Source organism: Scyliorhinus torazame, chromosome 4 (assembly GCF_047496885.1).
Source record: "Scyliorhinus torazame isolate Kashiwa2021f chromosome 4, sScyTor2.1, whole genome shotgun sequence".
Lineage (NCBI taxonomy): Eukaryota > Metazoa > Chordata > Chondrichthyes > Carcharhiniformes > Scyliorhinidae > Scyliorhinus > Scyliorhinus torazame.
In genome coordinates this window covers 121,328,073-121,351,476 of record NC_092710.1, presented here as the reverse complement: position 1 = coordinate 121,351,476, position 23,404 = coordinate 121,328,073, and the positions used below count along the sequence as shown (strand labels likewise).

The following is a 23,404-nucleotide window of genomic DNA, read 5'->3' as shown; positions in this document are numbered from 1 at the left end:
GCCAAAATTGCCACAGGCGCCGATTTGACACCAAATCGCAATGCACCAGTGTCAACGCGTTTCACTCTGCAGTACAGTACGTACAGTAGGCACCGTTTGCATATCATCAGTGGGCCCGACCCGGCACTCTCCAGGGCCTCCGCGATTCTCCGCCTCCGGTGGGTCGACTTGCCGATGGCGTGGTTCACTTGTGCTTTTAAAAATCATGAAACCGGAGTGGCGGCTGCTGAGGGAGAGAGAGGGGAGACGGAAAGTGTCCAACTGAGTCATCAGTGTAGGCAGCACTGCTATTCTCACACAGCACATGGATGAAGCATTGAGCTTGCGCCATGAAATGACAGTGTAGAGAATCTGCTGGTGAACAAAGTGATGATTGTTACAAGTGCCACATTACAATGGTGACTATCTCAAGTGCCTAGTTGAGATAGTTACCAGACTCCTTAAACGACTATCTTATGGACTGACCTGATAAATACTACACTCCTGTATGCTTCACCCGATGCCAGTGTCTATGTATTTACATTGTGTACCTTATGTTGCCCTATTATGCATTTTCTTTTCATGTACTAAATGATCTATTTGAGCTGCTCGCAGAAAAATGCTTTTCACTGTACCTCGGTGACAATAAATAAATCCAATCCAATCTGCCTATGTTCTCCCAGGCCCAGTAGGTGCCCACAGTTTCTTACTCTTCCTCACCCTCCTGCTATGTCTAGGTATACACCCAGGGGCCTCAGGTGAGGTTGAGGTGGCCTGCTGCCTGCCATGTCCTGTTACCTTGGTGGGCATCCCTTGAGGAGCCTGGCCCTTTCGGGCAACATGGGTGTTATAGTGCTATTCTCCTCCATGTGCTGGAACTGAAGTGTGTTGTTCACAAGAAGGGGGTGTCAGATGGGTTGGACACCCCCAGGGTCTCCTGAATAGACGGCCCCAGGCTAAGCTTAATCCAGTTGCCACTCCGTCCCAGGGTGACCCCCAGGGCCCTACGGGCACGGACCGAGAGGAAGAAGTCCTGGAGACCGACCTTAACGGGGTGACGGCAGCGTTTGCCAGCTCTCCCGAGTGCATCCCACTTCTGACAACGGCGAGTCTCGGGATCCACATGTGGAACATGGTGGCATGGCAAGAAATATGCCTCCGGCAAGTGGGCCGGGGCCCTCCAGCCCCAGAGCCTCCAGAGGACTCCCGCCAGGGGCATCAAAGGCCTCAGGACGCGGAAAGCAGCAGGCTTTCATGGGCTCCATGGTCCTAGGCCACCTCGCTCGGATTTGTTCCCGGCGCGACGCGGTCGTTATATTACGCCCTGTGTGTCCTGAGGGCTCTCACTTTTGTTTGAAAACCCCCACTTCGCCCTCTGTATGCCACGGTCTTGCTCCTCCCCAGCCAGCACAAATGGTGTGAGGTATCGGAACTCAGACATCACTCCATGTGGCTGTGCCCGCTTACGCCTGTTGTGCTCGCGATTGTCCTGTCATGACACAGATGGGTAGCTTGTAGGTGGGACTCCTGCCAGTTCAGATGGTTGAGGAGTAGCATGTGTGCAGCATGAGTGGGAGTGGAAATGTGAGGAGTTGAGTAGATATTGGGGGCACCATGGGGATTGGGGTGGGGAGAAATAGGGCCCCGAGACAGGTATTGGCAACCCACCAATTAGCTGGGTAAGCGATCACCTTGGAGGTGCAAGGAGTGCATGAGGAGATTTAGTGAGAGACTGGATGTGACAGGCTTGCCTTGGCCGCGAAGGTCATTCATTTTTTTGTGGCATGCTGCCCTGTCCTCTTCTGCAGGGAGCTGGCAGTAACACAGCCACTGCCTCCCAGGTGTGTGGTCACCTTGCTGGGTGGGCGTAGTTATTGGGGTCCCATCTTTGCTGCACTCCATCCAGGAGTCTGGTGAGGACTCTCTCCGAGAATCTTGGAGCAGTCTTCCTGGCTGCCATCCTCCTGATTGGATCTGGAATAAGTGCTGGGCAGGCATTTAAATGGAGCAGCCCACTGAATGACGAGATAGCTATCCCGGGGCGAGAGAACAAGCTGGACATCATGTGAAGAAAATAACATTTGTTTAAGGGGCTTAATATTCCGTAAGATTTCCCGCCGCTGGCAGGAATGGTACCATTTTTCTCACCGAAACTGGCACTTTGTGATTTTTTTGGTGAGTTTCCACCCGAAGGCCGGGAACCGGAGGTCCAGATAAGTTCAAGGCATCCCAGGGGTGGGGAGGGTAGGGAAGGCCTTGGGGCTGTCACTGGGAAACCAAGGACTAGGGGGGAGAGGACATGGCAGAGGGAGGTCTGGAGATCAGGCCTTAATGGTGGGCAGGGGGTGCACCAAACATCAGAAGGGGGCACTGATGGTGGTGTCCCCCAACTCTAGATGTTATGTTGTGTTTCAGGTTTCCCCAATGAAGGTTCAATCTACCTGCTGCCCACAAATTGAGCATGGGTGGGAAACAACCCTTAAGTGGCCATTAATTGGCCATATAAGGACCTCAATTCAGGCAAAGATGGGCTTCCTGCCTAAGGCCTTGCCTGATTAGCTGTTTGGTGGATGCGGGCAGAATCCCAGAGGGAATCCCATGAGCAGCACCAGGCATACCTAAAAATCAGTTGTCAACCTGGTGAAGCTACAACATGGGACTGCAGCCTGCCAAACAGCATAAGCAGCAAGTGCTAGACAGAGCAAAAAAATCCCACAACCAACGGATCAGATCTAAGATTGGTAGTCCTGCCACATCCAGTCACGAACAGTGGTGGACAATTGAACAATTCACAAGAGGTGGAGGCTCCATAAATATCCTAATTTTCAATGTTGGGGGAGCTTAATACATCAATGCGAAAAGCAAGGCTAAAGCATTTGTAATACCAGAAGTGTCTTGGTCTCCTCCAGAGGTCCCCAGCATCACAGATGCCAGTCTTCAGCCAATACGATTCACTCCACATGATATCAAGAAACGGCTGAAGGCACTGGATGCTGCAATGGCTATGGGCCCTGACAATATTCCAGCAATGGTCCTGAAGACTTGTGCTCTAGAACATGCTGCACCCCTAGCCAAGCTGTTCCAGCATATCGACAATACTTGCATCTACCCGGCAACGTTGAAAATTGCCGAGGTACCTACTCTACCCAGGACAAATCCAACCAGCCAATCATTGCCCCATCAGTCTACTTTCAATTCATCAATAAGGTGTCATCAATAGTGCAACCAAGTGGCACTTGCTCAGCAATAACCTGCTCACGGACGCTCAGTTTGGGTTCTGCCAGGGTCACTCAGCTCCTGACCTCATTACAGCCTTGGTTCAAACATGGACAAAAGAGCTGAGTTCCAAAGGTGAAGTGATAGTGACTGCCCTTGACATCAAGGCAGCATTTGACCTAGTATGGCATCAAGAAGCCCTGGTAAACCTGGAATCAATGGAAATCAGGGGGAAGACACTCCACTGGCACAAAAGGAGATGGTTCCGGTGGTTGGAGATTAATCATCTCAGTCCGGGATGATTAACACACTGCAGGTGTTCCTCAGGAAAGTGTCTTTGGCCCAACCATCTTCAGATGCTTCATCAATGACCTGACTGCAACTCTGAACAGAGTGTGGAAGTTTGGTGAAAAGTGGGAAATTTTAAATAGCTTTTTAAAGATCTAATGATGTTTGTGAATCTAATATTGTTTGTATTTATGTTTAACGTCTGATGCTAAATATTGTTTATCTTCGAAGTATCATTCATGAGCCCAAGTGAGGGGATAGAAGCTATGCACGGGCATCAGCTGAAAGAGGAAACTAGCATGAACAGGTCTTGCTATACCTGGATACCTCGGGACTCCTCCATCCCCTCAGCTCTGTCTTGACCCCTTCTCCCCTCTTCACTGCCTGGACCTTCTCCCCCCCTTTTCCCTGCCCCAACACATTCTCACCCTCAGTCTTTCCTGGATCCCTCCCCTCCATCATTCCTTTCCTACCCTCTCCCCCCCCCCCCCCAACCCCCCTGCCCAAACCTCTTATTCCCTCCCTTCCTTGCCCTTATTCCTCTTCCCTTTCTTCCCTGATGGTCTCCTCCTGCCACTCTTCCCTGCCTGGAACTGACCAGACACCCGCTGGTTTGAGATAGCTGCCACTGCTGAACCCAGTTCCAGGCACCCCCCTTCCACCCTGGGTCAGGCCTCGAGTACCATCCAATGTTAAACCAGAGGTAGGCAAGTTCATGTTTGGAGGTCGGATTTTCCATTTTATACAACTTAACCCTCTCGAGCCTGCCTCCTACCTGCCCTAGGTAATAGAATCCCTCCCATTGTATATTCAAAATGGGTCTTTTGGTGTCTTCAGCCATCCACCAAGGCAGCGACCAATGAGAAACATTAACCGCACCTGGTTCTGGCGCATACTTTGCCAATGTCCTGAGCCAGTGCAGGACAGCTCATAGAAGAACGAGAATCATTACAACACAGAATGAGGGTATTTAATCCATCGGATCCAAGTTGACCATGTGTTACACAAGGAAACATCACTGGAGTGCTGGAGCGAGTCCAAAATTAGCTCTGGTATGTTCAGCAATCTGGTTGTTGATTTAACTAAACTGGATTCCAATCAAAGTAAGGTAGAAACCAAACAGTCTAAGAAACTGAATCCCTAATTTAACAGTTTTGGTATAAAATTGTATTTGTGAAGTTACGTTTTATTTATATTGCAAAAACGAAATGTGCAACTCTTCACGAACTGAATTCCCAGAGAGTATAGTTTGACCTTTTGGTGTGTGCTACTGCAATGTTGCAGTGACCATTAATGTAAGCAATGTTGTGACCTTTACTTTTCATTCTGCTTATTATTTACATCCACTTGAGACAAATAGTTCCAACTCCTAATCGGCCTCAAAGACTGATTTACAACAGACCTGTGTCATGCGGCATGTACGCATTCAATTCAGGAAGAGAATGTAGAGGGAAACTGTTCGTAGCAGAATTGTAAATGCATTTGGGACGAGTTCCTCCGGTTGATGATGGAGTGAAATTGTGAATGCATCTTTGCAGAGAAAGTTTACCATGTTTTGAGGAAAACAGCACAGAAACAACAGGGCAGTGGGAGTAGTTTTGTACTTGGGTGCTGTGAAAATTAATGGCAGGGTCTGATGAACACTTGTTGCTTCCATTTCCTGGCTGGGTGGGATCAGAAACCTGGAGGTGGAAGAATAGATAGGTGGGTCAGAGAAGGATTGGGAGTGCCTGGAGTAGATTGGAAGATTCATGGTGGTAGATCAGAGGTATCAGCCAGTGAGCAGAGTAGAGGGAGAGATCAGAAAGGCTGGGATCAGAAAACCTGGGTTGGGGGTTTTATAAAGCACGGGGATTCCACAACGACTAAAATAAAGAAAAGTTGTTTTAGTTACACACAATATTTACACTGCCTGGTTCATTCCTACAGGGTTCCTGTTCTGGTCAGTGCCGTATTGGCCAACCTTTTATACAGAGGTTAATAATAATAATCTTTATTATTGTCACAAGTAGGCTTACATTGACACTGCAATGAAGTTGCTGTGAAAATCCCCAAGTCGCCACATTCTGGCACCTGTTCAGGTTCACAGAGGGAGAATTCAAAATGTCCAAATTTCCTAACAAGCATGTCTTTCGGGGCTTGTGGGAAGAAACCGGAGCACCCGAGCACAGGGAGAACGTGCAGACTCCACACAGACAGTGACCCATGCGGGAATCAAACCCGGGACCCTGGAGCTGTGAAGCGACAGTGCTAATCACTGCGCTAATGGAGATTCTTAGCCCCTAGCAGGGGAACCTGCACTTGACAAGGACCACGGGGGAAGTTAATAATTCTCACACCATAGGTCCCGTGCGGGCTATTACAGGGGGACATTGTGATTTTGAGGGGAGATCAGGTTACAGTCCGATCAGTGGGTTAGTGGCTGGCTGCAGAGTGAGAAGCAGAGAAGAAACCCTCTGCTTCTTGCTGCCCACAAGTAGCATTGGAGAAACAGTTAATAACAATCCTTGCCTTTCTTCAACTGTCAGGTTTCATGAGACCCTGGAAATCAGTTGGTCAGTAAAATATTTCAGTGAAGGATATGGACAGGTACGAGGTAGTTTAGGTTCAAGTTTAAGATTTTTCTTTAACATTTTAAAACCCTACCTAACGCCAAACCACCTGATTCTGGAATTGAAACTCTTCCATTTCCCAATATCACACAATTCTACTACAAACACGTTACCAAGGAAGTGCTGCCTTCAATGTGGTGACAAGGCTTCACACTGCTGATGAAAATAAATGTAGATGCTTTTGTTAATATTTCAAAATTAAAATATCATGTATAAATTGCTGTGCTTAAACTTTGACCATATATTGACTATAGTTTTTGACTTTATGGTTAAAGTATCAGGGTAAAAAGAGTTCAAGAACAGATCAAGTAGTTTCTTGAAGTCAGATTTTACACCATGGCCAGAATTTTACGTCCTCTCGCTGGCAGGATTTTAGGTGGGTGGGGAGAGTGAATTTATTTTTTAATTCGTTCATGAGATGTGGGTGTCACTGACTAGGTCAATATTTATTACCCACCCCTAATTGCCCTTAAGAAGGTTGTGGTGAGTTGCCTTCTTGAGCCGCTGCAATCCATGAGGTGAGGTAGAGGTACATCCACAGTGCTGTTAGGAAGAGAGTTCCACCATTATGACCCAGTGACAGTGAAGGAAGGTGGGGTTTCCTGCCACAGTCCAAGGCGGCATAGTGGTTAGCACTGCTGCCTCACAGCTCCAGGGACCCGGGTTCAATTCTGGCCTCGGGTGACTGTGCGGTGTTTGCACTTTCCCCCTGTGTCTGCGTGGGGTTCCTCCAGGTGCTCCAGTTTCCTCCCACAGTCCAAAGATGTGCAGGTTAGGTGCATCGTGGATGCTAAATTGCCCCTTAGTGTTCAAAATGATTGGGTGGGGTTCCTGGTTACGGGGATAGGGTGGTGGTGTGGGCTTAAGTAGGGTGCAGAGGATTCTGTAAATTCTATAAGGCATCTTTTGCCTTTCCCAATTGATTGAATTGAATGAGATAGGGAATATTATTTGGGGTGGCACGGTAGCACAGTGGTTAGCACAGTTGTTTCTCCGCTCCAGGGTCCCAGGTTCGATTCCAGGCTTGGGTCACGTCTGTGTGGAGTCTGCATGTTCTCCCCCGTGTCCACGTGTGTTTCCTCTGGGTGCTCCGGTTTCCTGCCACAGTCCAAAGATGTGCAGGTTAGGTGAATTGGCCATGATAAATTGCCCTTAGTGTCCAAAAGAAAATAGTTAGGTGGGGTTACTGGGTTCCGGGGGTAGTGTGGAGGGTGTTCTTTATAAGGACCAGTGAAGGCTCGATGGGCCGAATGGCCACCTTCTACACTATAAATTCTATCCTATGATTCTATATTTCCAAGTCAGGATGATGAGTGAGTGAGTTGGAGGGGAAATTCCCAACGGTAACCCCCCCAAAAAATGTTGATAGTCGGGGATTCCGCAATGGTAGTGCCATTGAATGTCAAGGGCGATGGTTAAATCCTCTCTTATTGGAGATGGCCATTGCCCGGCTTATGTGGCATGAATGTAACTTGCCACTTGTCAGCCCAAGCCTGGATATTGTCCAGGTCTTGCTGCATTTGAACATGGAAGGTTTTTTAAAATCAGTGCATTGATATGATCCAGAATGCACTGCCAGAAAGTGAGGACGAAGCAAATAAATTTCAAAAAGTGGCGAAATAATTAAAAAGGTAAAATTTCCTGGGCTGTGTGGAAAGAGCACGGTGATGGTACTAATTATATAACTGTTTTAGCACAGGCCTCCTACTGCGCTATGTGATTCTATGAATCTACTTCCTATTTGAAGGGATGAATCCACTGCATTGCTAGAGAACTCTGTTCCATAATGACACAGCGTTGGATTGCATTATTTTCCTCATCCCACTCACATGTTAAATTTGCCCTCTCAGTCTATGTTCATAGTCCAATTGAATTGACACTGAAATCTGCACTTATCTTTGCCTCTCATCATGTTAAAGATGAGACTCACCTCTTCATCTTCTGCTCATTTTTGCCTTAAAATCAATTAATCCATCAATGTCCTTTTGCAGGCAAGATGCCCAAAGCTGCACCTATTTTAATGACCTGTATAAGAGTTGAATAGCTTGTTTTGACTTGTTATGAAATGCCCTTGAAATTTATACAAGTTTTGCTCAAGAAGACGCTGATGAAAACAGCTTCTCATTGATCAGCAACCTTCAATAGATTGTCAGCTTGACTCTTATGCCAGCTCTCTGACCTCTGAGTTAAAGACTGTGACCAGGGTTTCCGGCCTCAACAGCAATGGAATAGTTTCGGGTGGGACAGAAAAACTTGTGGAGCGGCCAAGAACCAGTTGACTTTTGGCCGCTCTCCAGATGTTCCGGTTTCGCCCGCCACAGTGCCCACCACCACTGGCGGACTGGAAAATTCCACCGTGTGCCTTTGAAGCCTATCCCAGGACTTCAGCACATGATCTACAGAGGGAACGCTGCGTTGTTCGTGTTGCTCTCCTTTGGAAGAAACATTAAACCCAGCTATACTGTCAGCCTGTTTACATGGAGGTTGCTATGATCTGAAGAAGTGGATGGAGTTTACCTGGGCCAACTGCAAACAAGTTCATTTGTCATTCACGTCAATAATATTTCAGCGATAAAATATGCAAAATCGCTACCACGTTGGCCTGTGTCAAGACAGTGCAATATATATATGAAGCTTTCCAACACGGATACGAGGGGTGAATCAGAACTCTGTAAATATGCCTCGCCTTATGCGAGATTGAACCCGTTGGACATAGAAACAAAACGCTATTTCTTATACTTTACCCTCACTTTTCTGAAAACTGAAATTAGTCTTTCATTGAGGGATGGAGTTTAAGCCTAGGGAAATTATGCTGCAACTGTATAGGGTGTTAGTGAGGCCACACCTGGAGTATTCTGTTCAGTTTTGGTCTCCTTACCTGAGAAAGGACGTACTGGTGCTGGAGGGTGTGCAGAGGAGATTCACGAGGTTAATCCCAGAGTTGAGGGGGTTGGATTACGAGGAGAGGGTGAGTAGACTGGGACTGTACTCGTTGGAATTTAGAAAGATGCGGGGGATCTTATAGAAACATATAAAATTATGAAGGGAATAGATAGGATAAATGCCGGCAGGTTATTTCCACTGGTGGGTGAAAGCAGAACTAGGGGCATAGCCTCAAAATAAGGGGAAGCAGATTTAGGACTGAGTTTAGGAGGAACTTCTTCACCTAAAGGGTTATGAATCTATGGAATTCTTTGCCCAGTTAAGCAGTTGAGGCTCCTTCATTAAAAGTTTTCAAGATAAAGATAGATAGTTTTTTGAAGAATAAAGGAATAAAGGGTTATGGTGTTTGGGCAGGAAAGTGGAGCTGAGTCCACAAAAGATCAGCCATGATCTCATTGAATGGCGGAGCAGGCTCGAAGGGCCAGATGGCCGACTCCTGCTTCTCGTTCTTATGTTCTTATTAGTGCATCGTGTCCTTGATTAGTTCAGTCACTTTACATTTATCATGAAGCCACATCGCTCGTGGTCACGAATGTTTGTAATAAGACAATAAATGCCATCGTTCCTGTCAGTTGTGAAAGAAACACAATGATGGATATGACCGAGATCAACGCCAAAAACTACGCCGTAATTATTTCTGCTGCATCTGTTTCAGCTCTTGTACCACACTGTGTTCCTTAGGCCGGAACTCAGTGTAAACAAGTTTAACTGGGAGATATGCCGTAACAATCATTTACAAATGAGAGTGAAGGAAGAAGTTGACAGTTTGTATATATAGCCGATAATATTGAACAAAGTACCAGAGACAGCTAACTAAATGCTTCAGTGACTGTTACTGTAACCACAGGGTTTGGGACTTGCCTAAAGTGCCACTGATTTTTTCAAGTGATTAAAACAAACGTTCAGTGACCAAAAAAAACTTAGCAGAGTCACAAATGAACAAAAGTAGTTCAGGAAATCTGCAGTCCAATAGCAGGATATAGAGCTGGATGGACAGCAGGACATAACCCATGTTTGGGGGTGAGAAGAGGAGCATTTGTCCGACACTCTGTCCCCTCTGATGATAGTTAGCTGTAGATTTAGGAATGGTCCCTTTAAATGATGGCCATTGAAGTCTTAGAAATTATTCCAGATAAATTAAAATGCAATCCACAAAAAACATATAATTATGAAACGTACGGCGAGAAGAATTGTTTGCTTCAATGTGTTACGTTAGTGTTTTAAAACATGCGCCAAGATTTGCCAAGTATTGGACTATATTAATCATCACTCCAACCCACCACCTCCCTGGAAACCACTCCTGTTAAAATCTTTCCCAGTGACTGTATTGCATTCCCTGTCTACCACCCCCAGCCCAACTCACCCAAACCCCGACAATTCCCACCCCCTCCCGGCCTATTTTAAAATACTTGACTCATCCATGGAAACCGTCAGCCCTCCCATTAATACTTTACCCAGGTGATATTCTGAAGCTCTCCTCATGCCTATGGTCCACGTATGTGCACTTTGCCATCAGGCATCCCTTGATAATAAATGTGAGTGGGAACTTCAATTGTCTTTTCCTTTCCATCACTACTTAGGCACTGAGATCTAAAAATCAACTACTTCACAATCAGAACAATTAGGCCAACACAGACGAGCAACTGATTCTGGGTCCTTCCTAGTCTAGACGTATCGTGCAGTGGGAGCAAGTTATAGAAATTGTTACTGTGCAAATAAAGAATATGTCAGGCAGCACCAGCACGTTGTGCCCAGTGCATATCCCACTATGCTGGGAGAAGAGTGGGTGAGCTCGAAATGGGGTTCACGTCGGATGGTGAATGGAACGTGATACTCTCGGCCCATTACAGCTGACACAATCTGGTTCACATGCTCGATGGGCATGAACCAGATTAGCATATTTAAATAAGCATTTAAATATACTTTGGCAGTTGAGAGCTGAATTCTCCTGGATCCTGGTATTCTCCCTCCCACTGGTGCAGGTGAGGCCAGTGGGACTCGGAGGCCATTGGAGTGCCCAGTGATCGGAGACATGGCAGGTGCCTTGGCACTCTGGCAGTGTTAAGTTGGCACTGCCAGGGTGCTGGAAGCATTGCCAAGGGATGGGGCCTGAAAGAGGATGTGGCCATAAAGGTGGTGGGGGGACATGTAGGGCGGGGTGGCATGAAGAGGTGGTGCATGAAGTGTGGGGGGGGGGGGGAGGCATTTGATGACCCCATAGCGGGATGTCGCTCACTTGAGGCCGGGGGCATGCTGGTACTGGCGATTGAAGAAAGGGGCCAGATGCAGGCTGGAAGGGTGGGAGGGGGATTTGCTGGCAAAAAGGGGGCAGGGCCTTAAGGGAGTCTCTTTGAAAGGGCCCGAGACCAGTGATCCTTGGAAGGAGGCGTTGATGCCAGTGAGGATGATGGTGAGGGTGTCAGCACTGAAGTCCAGGGCCGGGATTCTCCCGTAATTGGAGGGGTGGTCCGTACCGGCGCCAAAGAGTGGCATGAATCCTCCGCACTTCCGGGGCGCTGGAGGGGTTGGCGCCATGCCAACCGGCACCGAAGGGCCTCCGCCGGCTGGCGCGAGTTGGCGCATGCGCAGGAGCGGCAGCGTGTTCTGGCGCATGCACAGAACCGCTGGCGTGTTTCCTGCGCATGAGCAGGAGGTTTCTTCTCCGCGCCGGCAATCGCGGAGCCGGCGCGGAGGGAAAGAGTCGGTGGGCTGTGATCGTGGGCCAATCCACCGTGGGGACCCCCCCTGGGGCCGGATTCCCCTGCACCCACCCCCCAAGAGGACTCCGCAAGCCGCCCTCTAAGCCAGGTCCCGCCGGGACTTGCCGATAACGGGCGGCCGCTCGGCCCATCGGGGCCCAGAGAATCACCAGGGGGGCCGCTGCCAAAAGCCCCCGACCGGCGCGGCGTGATCCCGGCCCCCACCCAAAAATCGGTGGCGGAGAATTCGGCAGCCAGCGTCGGAGCGACGGGGCAGGATTCACGCCACCCCCCCCCCCGGCGATTCTCTGACCCGGCGGGGGGTCGGAGAATCCCGCCCCAGATGCCTGCAATGTTGGGGAGGGGGAATTGTGATGGTAATTGCATCGGAACAGGCAACGTGATTTGCACCGGTTTTCGCGCCCAAAATTACACATTGTCGTTTCTTGGGAAAGTGCCGCTGAACCTTATTTGGACACTTACCTTTTTATTCATTGTCTTTGGGTCAATATTCTAGGATTCTTTGCTGACACCATATTGGGAGCAGTATAAGGACAGTGTTTGATCAAAGAGAGATCCCCAGGACTGACCTGCTCTGCCAAGTCATGGGTGGGACTCTGTTGGACGCAGCCGGATTTGGGAAATGCAATTGAGCGGAGAATCAGTTTTGTTGCCGAAATCATGGCGGGTGGCAGTTTCACGCCAAATCGCAAATTCTCTGGTGCCTCAATGGCCAGTCAATGTGGTCCACTTTGCACGTACGGTAAATGCCGTTGGCATATCATTAGCACACCTGACCCGGTACAGCCCGCCCGCCGGTTAATGGAGAATCCCGGCCTAGAAGTGGATGAGCAACTCCGAGAATGTGACCATGGCAGGTTGAGAATCTGAATTCAAATAAAAAATACAGTGAAACCTGGAAGTAAAAGACGATTATCAGTAAAATTAGATTGTGACATTCAAAAATGTGATTGGTTGATTAATGTCCTGTGGGAATGAAAGCTGCCATTCGTACCCAACATGTCCTATGAGCCAGTGACTTGCAAGAAACTGAGGAGAAGGCTATTTACCGGGGAGAGCAAGGAAATGGTGGCACAATAGTAATGTTAATGTGCCAGCAATATAGAGGCTCAGGCCAATTTCCTTAGGGCACAGGATCAAATCCCAACACAGCAACCGATTGAATTTAAATTCAGTTAATGATTTAAAAATAAATCTGGAATGGAAAACTAGGCCGGAATTTTCCAGCAACTCCACCCCGTGGTCTATTATCACTTTCCATAAAACCCGATCTGGTTCACTGGAGTCCTCTAGGGAAGGTTTGGCCTACATTCCACCCCAGACGTTCAGCAGTGGTTGACTTATGGGCCATTGGTGATGTGCCAGTGATGCCCACAGAATAACATAAAAACCCCAGCCACATGGAGTGTTTGTGATGAATAGCATCGGTGTGTTTAAACAGAAGTTAAATAAGTATATGAAGGAGAAAAGAACAGAAGGATAAATCCCAAGGATTTGATGAAATGGGGTGGAGGATGTCACATGGGACATCAGTACTGAATGGCCTGTTTCTGTGCTGAAAAACTTTATCAAATTCTATGTCTGTGTGACTCCAGTCCTACAGCAATGTGATTGACTCTTAATTAGCTGTCCTCTGTAGTTCTCCGGCCCACACGGGACCGTAAGAAAAACCCGAGTCCCACCGGCGCCGTTCTAACATGCTCTGAGCCGGCAGGAACCTCGACGTTGAAGGGTCCAGGAGTGGCCTGTGAGGGGGGGAGGGGGGGTCCGACCCTGGGGGGGGGGGCGGGGGGCCTCCGATGTGGCCTGGCCCGCGATCAGGACCCACCGAGACCGGCCTCTCTGTCTCCTGGCCTCCTTTCTTCCGCGCTGGCGCCTGTACTCCTGTGCCATGTTGGGTCGGGGAAGCCGCGGAGAAGGGAGACACTGCGTATGCGCGGATATCGCGCTGGTGGGACTGCGCATGCACTGGTTCGCGCCGGACCCACTGCGCACACGCGCATCCCCCCGCGCCCATTCCACGGCCGGATCAGCAGCTGGAGCGGCATAAATCGCTCCAGTCCCCTGTTGGCCCCCAGTAGGGGCCAGAATTGCTTATCATGGGGCCGTGTTGACGCGACGGCGTTTCCGACGGCGTTAACACAGCCTCAGGATCAGAGAATCCCACTATTCCTCTATGTTGAACAGCACTTGAGGAAGCACTGAGGTCACCGGGAGCACAGAATGTACTTTGAGTGGGGGGTTCAATGTCCATCACCAATAGTGTCTTGGTTATACTGTTACTGACTGAGCTGGCTGCGTGCGAAGGGCATAGTCCAGATTGGACTTGCAGCAGGAGACAAGAGAACAAACACAAAGGAAAAACCTACTCGATGTTTTCCTCACTGATCTAACTTTCACACCTGTCCACGACAATTTGGTATGATTGATTACCGCACAATCATCATGGAGACCAAATCCCATCAGCGTGCCGAGGCTATCCTCATTGTGTCACGTGGCACTACCATTGTGATAAATGAACTAATTTAAAAATAGCCGGAGTTGCTCAAAACCGGACACCGATGAGGCATTGTGAGCCATCAGCTTCAGTAAAACTGTATTCCAGCGCAATCTATAATCTAATGGCCTGGCTCACATCTCCATTACCATCAAGCCAGGGGACTAAGCCAGGTCCCATGAACATGTCCAGGCATACCTGAAAATGAGATACCAACCTGGTGAAGGCACAACCTAGGTCGACATGCAAGCTAAATGCAGAAGCAGTAAGCTACAAATAAAAATCAAAACAGAAGAGACTGGAAATCTGCAGTAACTGTCAGCATCTGTGGAGAGGGAAACAGTTAACATTTCTGGCTAATGATCTTTCATTAGAAAGATGATTTTTAAAATTCATTCATGGGATGTTGGCATCGTTGGCTTGGCCAGCATTTATTGCCTTGACCAGAGCTAAGACAGAGCTAATTGATTCAACAATGGATCTGATCAGAGCTCTCTGTTCTGTCACACCCAGTGATGAATGGTGTTGGAGGGTTAAAAACATACAGGGTGAGGAGACTCCACAAACATCCCCACCCTCACCAATGATGACGCCCGACAAGCAAGTGACAAAAATTAATTACCCCCAACCTGAAGTGCCGAGTGAATGGTCTGCCTCGGCCTCCTCCTGAGGTCCCATCATCACAGATGCCAGTCTTTAGCCAATTTGATTCACTCCATGTGAAATCAAGGAACGACTGAGTGCGCTGGATGCAGCCAAGGACATGGGTCCTGGCAACATTCCAGCAGTCTTCTGCTTCAGATCTAGCTATTCCCCGAGCCAAGCTGTTCTACTACAGCTGCAGCTACGCAGAAATGTGAAAATTACCAAAGTATGGCCTTTGCACAGAAAAGCAGGACAAACCCAATCTGGACATTTTCCTGCACAGATTACTCTCAAACATCAAAAAGATGGAAAGTGTCATCAAAACAGCTATCAGGGGGCTTTTACTCAGTAATAACCTGCTCACCGATGTCCAGTTTGGATTCTACCAGAACCATTTGACCTCATTCCAGCCTTGGTTCAGACATGGATGAAAGAGCTGAATTCAGAAGTGAAGTTGACGTCATGACAACATTTGACCGAGTGCGGCATCAGGGAGCACTGGTGCAAAAGAAGTCAATGCGAATCAAGGGAAAAACTCTCCACTGGTTGGAGTCATACCTAACATAATGGAAGATGGAAGATATTGGAGCCCAATGACCTTGAGGCATAGGACATTGCTGCAGGAGTCCCTCAGGATCGTGCCCAAAACCCAACCACCTTCAGCTACTTCATCAATAACCTCCCCTCCATCACAAGGTCAGAAATCAGAATGTTCACTAATGATTACACAAGGTTCAGTTCCATTCACAACTCCTCTGATGAAGAGGTAGTCCATGCCCGCATGAAGCAAGACTTCAACATTTTCTTTGTGAATAACGTTTGTGCCACACAAATGCCAGGCAATGACCACATCCAGCACGAGAGACTCTAATAACGTCCCCTCAACTTACAACTTCACATTACCATCACTGGATACCTCAGTATCAACGTACTGAGTGGAGAAGTTGCCATTGACCAGACAGTTACCTGGAGCAGCCACATAAGTTCTGTGGCTACAAGTGCAGTCAGAGGCTGAGTATTCTGCAGCAAGTGACTTACCTCATGTCTCCTCAAAGCCTGTCCACCATTTACAAGGCACAGGCCAGAAGTGTGATGGAATACTCTCCGTACTTGCCTGGGTGAACACAGCTCCAACAACACTCAAGAAGCTCGGCCACGACAAAGCAGCCCCACTAGATCGGCTCCTCCATCCACCGCTTTCAACATCCTCTCCCTCCAACACTGATACACAAGTGTTTCCAATGGGATGACTGCAGCAACTTAGAACCACACAATTGTCGCAGCGCAAAGGGAGGCCATTCAGCCCATTCTGTCTCTCCCATGCCCTTCTCAGCAACGTTCCTTTGGCAGAACGTCTCAAACCTGTGACATCCACCACTTAGAAGGCCAATGGCAGCAAGTGCATGGGAACTGCATCACCTTCGGGTTCCTCTCCAAGTCAAACACCAGTCTGTCAAAATCCCACCCAACTGTTGGAGTACCTACACCACACAGACTTCAGTGGTTTATGAAGAAGCCCCAGCACCTTCTCAACAGCAACCAGGGGGTGGGCAATAAACACCAGCGATGTCCACATCCTGAGAATTAATCATTTCTTTATAAGCAACGTTTTTTAGGATAATATTTGCACACGTCTTTGACTCAGTTGTTTGCTGGTCCTCTATTGTGGCTGAAATGATTATTCCCCCTCCCTCTCTCCCCCGCCTTTTCAAACAATTTATTTTCCTCTGGAAAAAAGAAAGATCTGCATTCACATCGCGCCTATCACAAACACAAATCATCCCAAAGCTATTTACACCCAAATAAAGATTTTGGATTGATAGTCGCTGACGGAAATCAATTTGCACATGGCAAGATCCCACCCACAAGAGTGTAATGATCACCAGGTTTTCTGTGATTATTCATTGGTATCAGTGAACATATTGCCCAGGGCACAAGGAGTACAAATCATGCAAGGCATTTAAAAATAGTCCCATTATAAAATGGGAACAAACAGTTCCCAAGTTGATCTTTCTAGCTGTTCTCAGAACGACCACCATTGGGTTACAGCAATGGGATAACCTACCATCCATTATTTCCACACAAAGCTGCAAGCCCAGATTATGTTGTGGGTTCACTACCCAGTGATTGCTGGTAGCAGTAATGTCGAAGACAAGCCATCCTCCATCCGATGCTCGGATCTTCTTGCCATCCAGCAGAAAGAGATCAGCATCCCTGGTTAATAAAAATATAGCCGGCAATGAGTTCTAATGCAACCAATTAGACAGCAAGAAGAAATTACATTTATATACCACATTTCACTTCTTCAGTACACCTCTTAGTGTTGCACAGTCAATCCCGACTGTTTTGTTCGCGAACTTAGCAATGAGCAAAGACAATCCGATATTGGTTAAGGGATAATTGTTTCCCGGGACACCAGAGTAATTTCAAATAGTGCCATGGAATCTTTTTCCTCTACCTCAATGGACAGATTGTGTCTCAGTTTTAACCGCCTGGATTTTCGGCCCACGATGCCGGCAACGTGGATCGCAATCAGGCAGAGAATAGGTCATCCGACCGGAATCGAGGTTTGCGCCGGGCGCTGAACCAACCGCTATGCTCTGGCTCCCACTGAAGGCACCAACGAGATTTGCCCCACACTGGTATCGGCATGCAAAACCGGCATTCGGATGCATTTTCATTTCCTTATCGGGTCCGACCCAGTATGCTCCGCGCCTCCGCGTTTCTCCACCCCTCCCAGGTGGAAGTTAAGTGGGCGCGGTTCACTACAGGTATTTACAAGTGGGGACTGGCTGCTGAGGCAGAGAGAGAAGGTAAGAAAAGTTAATTTTAAATGTTTAAAATTATAGCATATGCTGGGTTGGCTGTCATGTGAGGGGGGGTAGTGCAGGGCAACTTGGTGACAGCTCTGTAGATTCAGGGTGTCCCTCTCGGGATTGGAATGAATGGGCACAGACCGCCATTGCTGCAGTAATTGTTTTAAAAGCACCCATTTGGTACAATTTACAGGCCCCCGGCAGCTCACTCTGCTGACTGCTCACTGTGTCCTGGAAATGTTCACAGAGCCTATGGTCATTTGGGAGCTCACCCAGGCTTCCTTCTGGAAACGCTCAGATCCCAGCTGACTCCTCAGCGGGATGGGTGTGGCCAAGCTCAATCAGTGACACACCAGGTGCTGCCGCTCCTCAGTGCACTCATCAGAAGCGCAGCCCCACCAGGGGGACAGCAGAGCTCACCCCAAACAAAGGACACATGTACCATGGCCGCTGCCACCCTCCTTGGCACACAGACCCTCTCAGGGCAGAGGCCTCACCAGTGACACTATCAGTTAGCCCATTCCACAGGACCACCATCTGTCTCCAAGCCCTGCCTGTGCACATGCCTGCATGGAGGCGATTGGTGGTACACCTTGACCCTCTTCACTGCACAATCAGAGTAATACATGGCCCACGCAGTGAGGACACCCACAGTAGACCCCACTGGGGGATCAGGACAGGGGCCGCAGAGCCTATCGCCTACATGGGTAGTGGCAGCCACCGGTACCTCTGTTGACAGGGACAAGTGGTGAGGATAGAGGCTCACCAGTGCCACACACTGATGGAGTTGGGATGCAGTGTGGAAGGCAACATATCGGGGGGAATGGCTGAGGGGTGGGGTGGGATTGGGGGGAACATCCCTCCCTCCCCCCTGGCTGCAGAGAATGAATTTCAGAGGACAGCCAGGAATGCTTACACGCTAGCTGGCCGCAGCTGCCCTTGCAGACACACGGAGGCTGCCGGCACTGGCACTGCTCAGGGAGGACCTTGCACAACAAGAGCCTGACCCGGAAGAGGATGGGCCAGCTAGTGGGGCTGGGAGCCGGCTATCCAACAGGCTGAGGAGGAGGTATGCAGGAGGCGCAGCATCAGGCCACATATCGGCGTCTGTCCTTCGAGGGCTTGCTGGAACAAACATGTTGCTGAAGACTCTCGTTAACCAGGGAGACAGTGCAACATCTGTGTCAGGTGATGGGGCATTTGGAACCGCGGGGATATTGAGGAGGACGCCCGCTCCCGGTGGCCATCAAGGTGACGGTCGCCCTGAAACTTTCTGCCATGGGGTCTTTCCAGATGCCGAGTATGGACATGTCTCGGATCTCTCAGACATCCCACACAGGTACTTCCGCACTGTTACAGATGCCCTATATGCCCAGGTAGCGGACTATATAACTTTCCATGTGGACCAAGCCCACCAAGATATCCAGGGCAGCATGATTCGCCACTATTGCTGGAATGTGCAGGGGTGATAGATAGGACACACCGGCTTTTCAGGGGATGCCCTTCATCAACAGGGCTTCCACTCCCTGACTGTGCAGTTGGTGAGCAACCACCACCGCATCATGCACATCAGCATCTGATACCCAGGTAGTGCTCACGATGCTTAAAGACTGGCGCACTCATCAGTACCTGATACCTTCAAAGTGCTCCTTTGGGTGAGGGGTTGGTTCCTGGGTGACAAGGTTCTCCGCTGAGGTCTTGGCTAATGGCGCCTGTCCTGAGGCCCCAGGCCGATGTGGATACCTGCTAGAACAACACCCATGCAGCAACCAGGAGGGTCATTGAGCAGTGCATCGGCGTCCTGAAGATGCTGTTCTGATGCCTGGACTGCTCTCGTGGGGCCTCCAATATAGCCCTAGAAGGGCATTGCACATCGTGGTGGCCTGCTGCATCCTGCACAACATCACTCAGCAGAGGTGGAACATGCTGGAGGAGGAAGAATGCCAGGCTTCATCCAATGTAGAGGATGGGGAGGATGGCCAGGAGGACCAGGATATGGAACCCTAGCAGGCACATCAGGCCATCCAAAGTGTGTGCCAGGGCCACTCTTCATGGGACAACCTCATCGTCTCCAGGTGGCCTGGCCACCAAGAGCTACACCACCCTGTCCTACCCCTCCATACTCACCCATAGCGGCTCACATCCTCCTGTCCATCCTCCCGTCTCGCTAACCCCAGCCCCAGCTCTCCCATCCCCCTCCGAGGGTCCTGCCAGCATCACTGCATGGTGTTGGCCATGGGTTGGCAGTCTATTTCGGTCTTGTCCATCGGGTGATGATGACTCACTGTGAGATGAGCTCTGATGCTCCTCATCATTTGACAAAGACTGAGTCCTGGCCAGGATCACATTCCACAGTCTGCCCGGGTGATCCCTGCATTTGTGCTGGCCATTCCATCTCACGGGGCCGTATATATATCCTCTGGGGAGTCGGGGGTCAGGGGAGGGGGTGTGCAGTAATAGAACATAGAACATTACAGTGCAGTACAGGCCCTTCGGCCCTCGATGTTGCGCCGACCTGTGAAACCACTCTAAAGCCCATCTACACTATTCCCTTATCGTCCATATGTCTATCCAATGACCATTTGAATGCCCTTAGAGTTGGCGAGACCACCACTGTTGCAGGCAGGGCATTCCACGCCCTTACTACTCTCTGAGTAAAGAAACTACCTCTGACATCTGTCCTATATTTATCTCCCCTCAATTTAAAGCTATGTCCCCTCGTGCTAGATATCACTATCCGAGGATAAAGGCTCTCACTGTCCACCCTATCCAATCCTCTGATCATCTTGTGTGCCTCAATTAAGTCACCTCTTAACCTTCTTCTCTCTAACGAAAACAGCCTCAGGTCCCTCAGCCTTTCCTCATAAGATCTTCCCTCCATACCAGGCAACATTATAGTAAATCTCCTCTGCACCCTTTCCAATGCTTCCACATCCTTCCTATAATGCGACGACCAGAATTGCATGCAATACTCCAAATGCGGCCGCACCAGAGTTTTGTACAGCTGCAACATGACCTCATGGCTCCGAAACTCAATCCCTCTACCAATAAAAGCTAACACACCATACGCCTTCTTAACAACCCTCTCAACCTGGGTGGCAACTTTCAGGGATCTATGTACATGGACACCAAGATCTCTCTGCTCATCCACACTGCCAAGAATCTTACCATTCGCCCAGTACTCTGTCTTCCTGTTATTCCTTACAAAATGAATCACCTCACACTTTTCTGCATTAAACTCCATTTGCCACCTCTCAGCCCAACGCTGCAGCTTATCTATGTCCCTCTGTAACTTGTAACATCCTTCCGCACTGTCCACAACTCCACCGACTTTAGTGTCATCCGCACGCAAATTTACTCACCCATCCTTCTACGCCCTCCTCCAGGTCATTTATAAAAATGACAAACAGCAGTGGCCCCAAAACAGATCCTTGTGGTACACCACTAATAACTGGACTCCAGTCTGAACATTTCCCATCAACCACCACCCTTTGTCTTCTTCCAGCTAGACAATTTCTGATCCAAACTGCTAAATCACCCTGAATCCCATGCCTCTGTATTTTCTGCAGTAGCCTACCATGGGGAATCTTATCAAACGCTTTACTGAAATCCATATACACCACATCAACTGCTTTACCCTCATCCACCTGCTTGGTCATCTTCTCAAAGAACTCAATAAGGTTTGTGAGGCACGACCTACCCTTCACAAAACAATGGGGATAGTAAGTGCTGATGGGTCGCTCACTGGGTAAGTTGTCCTACAAGGTGCCCTCACATTTCTGCCCCTGTGTGGGTGACCCCAGGTAGAACGTCCAATTATCCTGGGGGCCCTGGCTGTGCCAACTTCCATCACCCACATCCCATACCACCAATCTCACACAACCCCTCAGCCCCCATACCCGGCACACCCTCTACACCAGCCGAGCTCATGCCTCACACCGTTTAGACAGAGGATTGAGGTAGATCACAATTTTGGCGCAAAGGTGTTTAATTGTGACGATTTAACCTGACCCCTAACCTCTAAGCTATGTGCTGTATCCGTGCCAACTTTACTGGTGTCTAACTTTCTTAACTTATGTGGCCTATCGCTGTTCTATGGGTTATCCCAGACAACACATCAGATGTGAAGGCGGCCTGCTGCGTATCTCGCCCTGTGACATGAGATTCCTTTGGTGACTATCCACTGGAGGGCCTGGATAGACCCAGCCGATTTTCGGGTGTCACAGGTGACAAGGTGCCACCCTGTTCTGTCCGCTGCCCATTAGATGAGCCAGTGTCAGGTGGGGGGTGATTCGGAAGCGTGAGGTGTTCCAGCACCTCCCCTGTGCAGGAAGCTGGCACAGGCCCCATCACCTCCTCATCCCTTCGGGTGCTCGATGGCTCCAGGCTACTCCCTGGGACAGAAGTGAGGCTGGAATGAGCTCTGGAGGCTCCACCATCACCTGCTGCTGACAATCCGGGAGGCCCACTATCATCTCAACCAGGATCTTGATGCCCTCAGCCATGGAGCACAAAGAGACTGGGATGCAACCCTCAGTGAGTGCGACGTGTCTCTCTGCACCTGTCATGCCCCTCAAGGTGTCAGTTATGTCCCTCTGTGACAGGGTCATGTTCCTCTGTGACTGGGTCATGTCCCTCTGTGACTGGCCCAGGTCAGTCAGCACCCGGCCGATGCTCTCGACACCCTCAGCCAAGACCTTTTGTGACTAGGCCAAGCTCTGGAGTGCAGCAGCAATGTACACTGGGCTCCCTTGAGTCTCAACCATCGACTGTATAGTGTGCCCCAAGCCTTGGACGTCTTGATCCATGGTTGTGACTTTCTCACCCACCACCCATCCAGTGTTGGCCTGGGCACCACACCTTGTCAGCACGATCTCCTGCACCTGAAGGGCTCCTCCTTGCAGGCGCTGGAAGGTTGCTGTAGACTCTGGCTCTGTGTCTGCATCTCCACCAGTGAAGGGATCATTCTTTCCAGATGAATGTCTGGGCTACAGCTAATTCCTGGGATCGGACAGTCCTCTGACTGCCTGCTCTCTCGGATGCTCCTATCTCCACCTGATGTGCCGCAGCATGTGTGACGTGCACACCAGAGAGTGTCCCAGGAGCCTCTTCACTAATATGCCCCGATGAGGTAATCGTCTCTGGGATGACGGAGGGTGCAGCTAAGTGCAGTGCTGAAAAATCAGTGATGTGAGACCCCGAAGGTCTGGCCATCCCCTCCAGTCTTCTGCCACTCCTGGCAGTTATGGGCCGTGTTTTCCCAAGGGACAGATAATGGACATTGTGAGATGCTTGGATGTGACCGGGCCTCTGTAGTTAGTAACTCACCCGAGCTGGCCTAAGGTGGTTGTTCAGCTTCTTTTGGCACTGTGTGCCCGTCCGCCTAGATAGGCTCATGGTGTTCGCCGTCTCTGCCGAGGCCCAGTTAACATTGGTGGGTGATAGCCTCCTTCTCACTCTGGTGAATAGGATAGCCTCCTACCCACCTCTCCTCCACCGGTCAGGCTTTGCATCGGTGAACGGGAGGGCTGCTCTCCTTGGTGCCATCTTCTTGTCTGGAATGAGAGTGTGTGGGGAGTGGAGTGCTTATAAGCAGCTCCAGCTTTTTAGGTCTCCAGGGCCTAATCTGGCCCCAGCGATTCCGACGCTGGTGCTAATGAGAATTGCACTAGATTCGCGTGGGCAGAG

General features: G+C 49.5%; 1 protein-coding gene across 1 annotated transcript in view; it reads right to left on the bottom strand.

The window, feature by feature from the left end:
* Positions 1-23,404, bottom strand: part of bmp5 (bone morphogenetic protein 5) — a 191,820-nt gene that overhangs the window by 31,456 nt on the left and 136,960 nt on the right. The window contains exon 3 of the mRNA XM_072498563.1: positions 16,966-17,114. Coding sequence (XP_072354664.1) covers positions 16,966-17,114 — 149 coding nt within the window. The remainder of the gene's footprint in view (positions 1-16,965; positions 17,115-23,404) is intronic.